Consider the following 10236-nt stretch of genomic DNA (forward strand, 5'->3'; position numbering starts at 1 on the left):
CCGCTCGCCGTCGGAGCTGATGTGCCGGCGGCGGTGAGAGAGTTTAGTCGAACGCTTTTCAACATGCGTCCGGACATCTCCCTCTTCGTCTCTAGATCCGTGTTCAACACTGATCTGCGAGGCGTGCTAGGCCTTGTGCGCGTGCCCTGCTGCATCGTACAGACTTCCCGCGACGTCTCTGTTCCAATCTCCGTCGTCACGTATCTCAAAGCCCATCTCGGCGGCCGCACCACCGTCGAGATTCTAAACACCGAAGGTCATCTTCCTCACCTCTCCGCTCCTGCTCTTCTTGCTCCTGTTCTCCGCCGTGCTCTGTCACGCTGATTTCAAAAACCCCCGGCTCGCCGGCGATCGATCTAATCCTCACGCGATAATGACATTTAACTAATACCATGGCTTTCTTATATCTGTGATTGTTAATCGATCACTCTACTTAATGATTGAATCACTTATCATTGTCCTCATCATTATCTCAATCCCATCTTTGATTTTTCTCTTAAAATTATTTCTACGAATTCTGTTCTCTCGTCTCCTAAATTTATACAATTTTCGCCGCATAAAGTGTACTGGGGAGCTTTTAGAACAGGGGGTCTAATGAAGCCTAAGGATTATGAGGGGGGTGATGATTTTATTTTTGAATCATAATTAAATATGGGGTTTGGATAAGAATCAAAGTGGTGTGGGGAGCCACCTATTGTCCGATCTGAGCTGTAAGATTGGCGAGTGGGGTTTGAGTGGGGCTCTGGTGGCGACTGCGGATTGGTTCAATTAAGAAGAAAGAGGATATCACAAAGTTCAGAAAAAGGAAGCATTGGGGGGGGAGTTAAGAAGTTGTTTTTGGACCATACGATTTGTCTTTTTATGCCATTATTCTGATTTATTTAATATTGGATGGTGGCATTGATTCATACCCTTTTATATTATAAATATAATGAGCTTATCATGACGGCTACAACTTTATACGAATTTAATTTTTAATTAATGTAAATAAAAAAAAAAGCATAGTGATGATTTAGTATGAATTGAATGATTAAAATAGAAAACAAAGATGTTATTAAAAAAAAGAATTTTTGGGGAGGGGGGATAGGAGAAGGTTTGTGTGAAAATGAGGTTCTAGAGAGATGAAGAGTGGATGTTTATGATAGAGTAGGAGAGAGAAAGCAGCGTGTAAAAAATGAAGAGATTGGGTCAAGGAGAGAGAAAGGTTAGAGAGATATGATTGGAGGTGGATAAGAGAGGTGATCAATGGTTGGATTAAACTGGAAAAATGGATAGTGATTTTAAAATTCATTGAAAATTGAGGGAAGATAGGAAAGATAAGTTGAGAAAAAGACAGCCAGAGCTGAGAGAAAGAGAGGGGGAGAGAGAGGGGGGGGAGAGAGGGGGAGAGAGAGGATTAAAATTTGGTTTTAAGACTTATCAAATTTAGGGGGAGAGAGATAGAGAGAGATGGGGATGGGGAAATGAACAAAGATGGTAGAAAAAAATGAAATTGTTGGATACAGATAATCTAATAAATATGGTTGTATATAGTTGTCTGTATTCTCTTAATTAATTGTTTATTTAAATCTAATAATTTAATGAAAAAATTATAATTGAGATTGATTTTAAATAACTAAACAATTAAATAATAAACCAAACATTTTACATTAAGTTTTATTTAAGAAATGTATATTCAAACAAAAGTCACTTCATAGCTTATTCAAGCTCATCTTAATTATGAGCACTAGACTAGTACTAAAATTGTAGAAGAGAATGTTAACCAATATACACGCGCGAAACTCCTTGAGATTCTCTATTGATAACCAAGAATGTACCCTCAGCGATTTAAGTGTTTTTTTAGCCTATCAATCATGTGAATAAGATAAAATGTTGTTATCATTTCCACATTTAACTTGTCTATAGTCTTTTTGGCCAACAACCTTACAATATTGTGATGGACAGTGTAAAGTTTGATTTCTAATAATAAGATTGATGATCTCAAGAGGATAATTGAAATATTATAAAAAGTTGATTTTTAATAATAGGTTTGATGATCTAAAAAGGATAACTAAAATATTTTGCTTGAAAGAAACTTAATAATTAAATTTTCTATTCAAATAGATCTAGTGGTTGTGCACAACATCGAGTTACATTCAGCGAGCAATTATAAATGCCGCTCTTCGATCTAATTGCAGTAAGAAATGAATTGATCCCTCTTACAAATCCTAAAGATGCAAAGAACAGTATACAATGGGATTTGGGACTTGCGATGGTGGTTTGGGCGCCATGCCGTAGGTGGTAAACTAAAGAAGACATGGAGGCTTTTGCTTTAGCTTCTTTAAACGAGTGATCACAACATATTTGGCTGAGAATTTGAGGATATTGACATGATTGCTTCACGAATTGGCTGTCGGAGGTACTTAGTTGCTTAGTGTGGATTGTGGGGTCACTAGATTTTGATTTTTGTTCAAACCTTAGTTCGAGCAAAATTCAAATATGGTTTAAATATAAAGAATAATATACATTTATGTAGCAAACTGAATGCAATCACAATAGCTATAGCATGACAGATTCCGAGGATACAACAAACAATCATAACATAATAATATGTATGTTAAGAGATATAACACAAAAAACATTACATAGGGTGCAATTTAAGTGCTGTAATCCATAACACTGCAAAAGTAAATTGAGAAGCAATGTGAATGTGTGTAGATCAGATTGATGAAATAATAAATGTACACAAAATAATACTTATAATCAAGAAAGCAAAATACATTATCATATGGATCCATATTCTTTTGAAATAAATTTACACATAATAACTTGCATTAAAATGTGTGTGATTAGATATAACTTCTAAAATATTTTCATTGAAATCAAGCATATAAATTACTATATTACATACATTATGCATCGTTACTACAAATAAAATACAAAATAACCATCATATTGCATGCATTAAAGTAATACTGTTAAATTTTAAAAAATATACTTAATTGTAGACCTAGAAACCTCACGTGGTGATCCTCCTCCACTTTGACGAAGATTTGGGGAAGAGAAGTTCCCACCTATTTTCAAATAATCCCAGCATCTCCAAAATTTTTAAAAAATACTTACAAAACAAACTTACTATTGCGTGAAATGGTTAATGTCATACAATGTCGTAACCTTTAGAGGAAGTGGTATCTCATGTATCATTTAATAAAATTTATTTTGTTCATTGAAAAATTTGTCTTATGCATTCTCCCATGACATGAAAGTTCTTACTTCCCTCCAATGACATACATAATGACCTATTGGACCACTTGAAAATGTCATTTCTCTTGAATTTACTTTAAGTGGAGATTGTTGATTAGAAGCACTAACCAAATAAATCATTTAACATAATAATTTTGATCTATATATCCTTAGGTGGCATTAGATTCATTTGTTTATTAGGAAGCATAAAGAATAGTTGTGTTGTAAAAAAAAAAAAATTGAAGTGGGCATAAAGAATATTTGAGCTTATATTTTTTAATAAAATAAAATATTTTGACCTTACTATCTAGCTATATTGTAGAAATATACAGCTATTGAGACTAATTTGAGCTTTTACTATCCACATCTATATTCTTATTTTAGAGTTTTTAACTTACCTTGACATATAAGACTTGAAAGTAGGTAGAAGAGTTCCGCGGTGCATGGATTTTAGCATGTGCTTCTTCATTAATAGTTTTGTTAAATTTTAAGTTAAATACATATTATTCTTCTACTTTCTTCTTCTAAACCCTAACAATAATTGGTTGATATCTTCCAACTATGTGACTCCCTAATTTATACATTCAATTGTAAGGGACCTTGTGCCCTTGGTCAACTACATCTTCTCGTCCGTCTCCTTCAAAAGTTCGTCCATGACCTCAATTCTGTTAATTGATGAATTAGTAGTAAGTACGGTCTTGCTCTCCTTCTTTCTTTCTAACTCGTCTTTATATACAAAACTACAGACATGGCTGGTAAGTGCATTAAACAAATATGGTTGTTCTTTAACTCTTATACAATAATAATGAACTTCATCGCCTCTTCATTGGGAGGCATGTACTGACTTGAATATGATGTTCTTTTGTTACTTCTCATACTTTCTACATAATCAAACAAGATGCTTATTTTTTTCTTTTGAGTAATTTGTCGGTCACCTTTTCGTCGTTGGAAAAGAGATGTTTGATTTAATGTGATATATATAATATAAATTTGAAAAGTAATATTTAATTTTGAAAATACGAAACCAAACTGATCTCTTGTAGACGATAGTTTAAATAAACGAGCACAACACCATAAGTGATTCATCTATCCCTAGGAATAAACACATTACTTACTAGTGCGTCTCGATTAAATAAACTAAAGAATTTACGACATTCGTTTTAATTTGTGAACCTTTTATGTTGACCGACAAATTCTCCTATCTAATATTAAAGATTATATAGAGTTTATATTAGGTTGGATTCTTAAAGTTTCCTATAAGGGCAAACCCTTATAGTTAATTACATTTTAAATGACCGACGTCACCTAAGAAAACTATCAATTTAGATAAAAAAATATTGTCTTCAAGAATTTTAAAGGGTAAGACTTTTCAAAGATCAGACCAAGGAGTGTCAAATGGGAAGATTCAAATTTGGAACATTGTTATAGAATCCAAAGGGAGAAAACCAGGGGTTGTCATAGATTCTAAAGAGAACCTCATTGATTTTTTAAGTTATCCTATGGTTTGACTTCAATTTCGAGAAGGAGCTTATTAAATATTTCATCATGCCAATTATTATTATTTAGGGCTTACATTTGTATGAAATAATCATACAAATAGCCTGGAAGATAGGATGATTTATGTTGTAACTGACGACAACCTTGGAATCCTAAAAGTAATTAGGGCTTAAATTACACAACATGATTGTGTAAAAGCCTAAAGATAAAGTGATGATTTATATTACACGAGGAAAACGATCGCAAAATCCTATGTCTTGTTGTTTGATTTTAAAAAAGAGATTTGTTGTTGTAGATCTCCTTGTTGTTGTAGAATGTTGCCTTTGGCGCTAGCTCCAAGCTCATCGTCAAAGTAGTAGTCTAAAGTCTAAGGTTCAATGGTTTAAATGACGAGTATATTCAGTCAATACGGGGGTTGGTGGGGTTAAAGTTGATTAGAGCGACATCAGTTAGGATCACACGGTTCCCTTGTTCCGGTACTATTATTTTCTTTTGAATTTACTTAGCTTAAACAAGTTGTTAAGCTCATTTAAACTGGGGAGATCTTGTTAGCCACCTTAGGTTACTTCATCCGAGGGACTCCCGTAAATTCAAAAGGACGTGTTATGAAATTGTTGTTTTGTTTTTTAATTTGTTTATTTTTTGAAATTGTTGTTTAATTTTTAAAAAAAATGGTTTTGTAATTTTTTATTTTGAAAAAGGTTTTGTAGTTGAAGCATGCACAAGTATGAAATGCAGTAAAAAATAAATTGCATTGCAAAAATGTAAATGCTTATATGTCATCTTCTTCCACTCTTGCTGAAATATTAGAACTTACAACATATATATAATTTTGCAAGAAATTTAAATAAATTGCAAGATTAAATAAATTGCAAGAACAAATAAATTGCAAGAACAAAAAACAAGAAGACCGGTTAAAGGTGTATCTACCAAACCCTAGGTCATAACTTCGTGGATCCTTAAGGGTTTTAATGGATGATTTTCTTAAACAAAGAATAATAAATTTAATTGTCTTTCAAAGTATCCAAAGGATTCTAAAATGTTCGGGGCATAACCCTAAACAAAATTTAAAATCCTTTAAAACATTTCGAGTTCATTTGATTTTATTATAATGTTCAATTAATCATCCAAATTTAGATTTTAGTTTCAATAAATTAATACACCTTATGCTCAGTGTACCTTGATATTTTAATTATCCCAAGAGTGGGGTAATCAAACAATCACTTAATGTTTTACTTAAAAGTTATATGAATGAATGCCCTAAGGGACAAACTCAAAATCGTTAAAGATTTTATAACCCAGATTAAAGTCGGGCTTGTATTGTTTTCAAAATGTTCACGATCAGTTATATTATCTTTCCTAAACCTCATTAAACAATCTTGGATTAAGCCTAGTTCATTACTAAGCACATTAAGATTTCGTGGGTAAATTTGTAATTTTAGGAATGTTAAATCAAATGAAATCCAATTCTCATTGAAGGGTCATACTATCATATAATCACCAATTAGGGGCTTCAAATGAGTGAATTATTATCTTCCTAACTTAATCCCACTAACTTAGTATCATCCAACTAAATTAACCTCAAAGTCATAACAATTTATAAAATTACAATTATACCCTTATCATGAAAAGATGGCGTTAAGTTGCAAAATGGGGAACCATGTAGAATGACTGAAGAGTGTTGCGTCGCCACACTACAAATAGGGTGTGGCCACTTCTAGGCATGGTCACGCCCCCATGTGGGTGTGGTCATGCCGACTCTGTTTGGGGTTGTTTTCTATTTCTGGCGATTTAAGTCAAATGGAAGGATCTAGAAGACCCTCGATAGGTGAAAACGACGTTTCAAATGCATCCACATTGTCTGTTCCACCATTCAGAGTCATCTAAAGAATAATTCCTCAAGAGCAAGTAAATTTAGCGCCAGATTTGTTCGCGTTGCGCCGAACAAAACTCATTTGGCTGGGGTTGTCCAATCAATGTAATGTCAGTCGACCCTCACCTCATTGACAACGAAAGCCTAGCAAAACAATCTCAACAACTTGCCTGAAGATCAATGGCAGATATCTCGACCCTCAGGGAGTCATATGTGCTTGATGCATATCCTAAGCTCGTTCGAGCGGACATCCTACTCCCGCGACATCAAAAGATGATGAAAACAGAGAGTATACCTCAAAACTTTCTCATAGAATAATCACACATAAACAATAATCTCCAGTGACTAAAAAAGTGTTTGTAAAAGGTCAAGTAGCTTATTATTTGGAATTTTTACATGAAAGTTTTGATTTTTTTTTTTAATAAAACATGCCTTTTGATTGAAAAATAAACATTATGAAATATTTGAATAAGAAAATAAAGAAGATAATTTTTTTTTATAGTTTTCACTATTGGGAGACAAATGAAGTGAATTTTTGTTTGTCAATATATCAGACCTAAGCCCAGCCCACAACAACACAATAAAAAATCCATTAATGTATGAGTAGCATATTGGGATCGTGTACTACTATAAAGATTGTGCAACATGTATGAATATCGCCTTCACTCCAATTTAGTTTGACCGAAGGTTTTCTATTTATCTTTTGTATTATATATATATATATATATATTTAAATACTATTATTTATAAAAAAAATATTAGCTGTGACATGTGAGTTAGAAAATGTTATTATCTAGCATAAATCTTGAAGTACTTTGAGCAAGAAACGTTCCAATTACAAACTAATGATCGTACAAGCTCTAATTTCATTATATTTATAATCAAACTGAGTGTCTCGGCAAGATGAACCCAAGGACTCTAAAATTGGTTCAATTTGTCTCCAATCAAGCCCAAATCAAGTTGTTAAAACACAATTGAATATTTTGGATCATCAATTGACTAGTCAAATGAGCTCCAAATTTGACATATTTTTAATTGAATCTTGTGTTTTGATAAAATTATTCCAGAGAGCTTAAGATCACTCAATTTTAATGTCCTTAAGACACTGAAATCCTTAAAGATTTCATATGATAAATGGGGGGGTCATCACGAACCATCCGAACTGATTGTTAGGGAACTTATGCATTAAATGACCAAAATGCCATTTCTCAAAAAAATATTATTAGGCCCCCTTTCATCACTTAGAGTGGGCCTTTCTCAAAAGAAACGGAGAGAAGATTCCCTTTCTCAAAAAAAAATTATAAATTATCTTTTCTCATCAATTGAAGTTATGTGTCAAATATCCTTTCTCAAAAATTGAAGAAGAGAAGAATATAGTGAGACGTGAGATTATAGTCTGTTGTCGAGAGAAGACCCCGTTAGTAACCACCAGTCTCCGTAGCCACCAGCCACTGACCATCCGCCTCAATAACTATCGAACACCATCAACCAACGCCCATCGTCGCCATCTGCTGTCATCAATCACCAGTCGTTAGCAATCACTGTTTGCAACCGTTGTAGCCAGACAACGACTATTGTTTAGTTTCATAACCCTTATATTTTTTTTGAGTTATAGAATGATAAGTACGATTTTCATATAAGATTATATTCATGTTCTCTCTGTCTGTTTTGAAAAAAAATATCAACAAAATTTTGCTAAAACTAAAATATATATTAATTTGATTAATTCATTTGACATTCATCGCTATTAAATTGATTAATCCATTCGATAAATAAATATTCGAAATTATAAGTTTCACATTTAACATATTTATATAGCTAATACATTTAAGCTATTCCCCTACATATTGCATTTAATCTCACATCTAAAAGAGGTATATTATGGTTTATCTTTAAATAAGAAGGTGTAGCAATGTAGCTTGAAGAGTTCATACAAATGTGTCTTAGAAGCTTGAAGTACTAGCCTTCTGGGATGCGAGCTTCATATTATATTGGTTGAACTTTAGTTTTGTTCGTTTTAAAATACTTGAAGGGGGAACCATGGATGTTTTTGAATTGGTCCCGTGGGAGCATGAACCTCCAATGCCCTCACTATAGCCTCACTCAAGTTTATGCCATAAATTTTAAATTAGGTTTATTTTTTTACCACATTTCTTTTTTAATCTAATAAGAGAATTGAATGTGTGGATGTACATAGCAATGTAGATGGTTAGAATTTAGAATAATCCATCTCATAAATTGGTTGGGGCGCGGTGGAGCGCCCTTATCATGGATGGAGGGATGGACTGAGCACTTGGAAGATGATCTACATCCCTTGATGGTTTAGACAATCGTATGATGGGATGGAATGTCAGAGCATAAGTGATAGTGCAATAACATATTATAACAAGTCAAGGCAAAATCTATTAATGGAAAATTTGATGATATAAATCAAGTGAAAGGTGAGTGATATATGGATGGAGAGTCCAAAGCAAAAGATTGGCATTGAGAACAAACGATCAATAAGACACGAGAGATTGGTAAAGAATGTATATCAGTTTACAATATACATTGAGAATGACGTGCAACCCACGAACAATGAATTGTTAACGTTCATAAGCATCAAGTGAGCATGTGTATTGTATTAAATCAAAGTAACAACAATCGGCCAAATGTAGTTTATAAAACATAAAGAATTGAGAAACATTGGAATAATTAACTAGAATTTATAAAAACAATCAAAGCTTTATATTTATTACTATTTCGGAATTTAGAATATGGAAAATTCATAAAACTAATGTTTCCTTCTAAATTTTAAACACCATATTTTAATCAATATTAAAAATAATATTAAAAGATTTCATATTTTAATCAATAATGGAACCATTATATCACACCCTCCGAAATTAAACATATGATTAGCTTGATTATCAATATGAGATTAGATCAGGCTGCCAACTAATGGTGAATTGCGGTGGTTAACACTAACATAATAGTAATCATTATCACAAAAAAATCTTTAATCGATGATTGATATACATTATTTTAAGCTCTCACTGTCACAAATCTGAGAATCAATATTAAAAATAATATTAAAAGATTTCATATTATAATCAATAATGGAACCATTATATCACACCCTTCGAAATTAAACATATGATTGGCTAGCTTATCAATATGAGATTAGATCAGGCTACCAACTAATGGTGAAGTGTCGTGGTTAACACTAACATAATGGTAATCATTATCACAAAAAAATCTCTAATCGATGATTGATATATATTATTTTAAGCTCTCATTGTCACAAATCTGAGGGAGTTGACAAACAAAATATCATCATTTTAAAGAGTTTATGTAATGACTAATCTAAACAATTACTACTGACAAGGATCATCAATTTTCTATAAGTGTCAGATACACATCATACAAATATAATTATTTGATTATTATTGTATTATCGTCTTGTCTTTAGTTTGTTATATATTGTTTTACCATCATCTCTTAATTATCATCATCTAATGACTATCATCCGATCATTATCATCTAATTATCATTATTATTCCCTATTAGTTTTGTGAATGTGGATTATTTAATGAGTGAAAAATGGACTTCTAGTTTTATACATATAATAATTTATTTTAATTTGATTAACTCTCATAATTCTG

At 32.4% G+C, this 10236-nt stretch overlaps 1 protein-coding gene across 1 annotated transcript; it reads left to right on the forward strand.

The window, feature by feature from the left end:
- On the forward strand, positions 1-944 carry LOC110021473 (probable strigolactone esterase DAD2; the record flags this gene model as incomplete). Its single annotated transcript, XM_020719979.1, is given in 1 exon segment — positions 1-944. A coding segment is annotated over 1 exon segment (324 nt), but the record flags the coding sequence as incomplete, so codon positions are not given.
- Positions 945-10236: the final 9292 nt, after the last annotated feature.

Source organism: Phalaenopsis equestris, unplaced genomic scaffold, assembly GCF_001263595.1.
Source record: "Phalaenopsis equestris unplaced genomic scaffold, ASM126359v1 Scaffold000134, whole genome shotgun sequence".
NCBI lineage: Eukaryota > Viridiplantae > Streptophyta > Magnoliopsida > Asparagales > Orchidaceae > Phalaenopsis > Phalaenopsis equestris.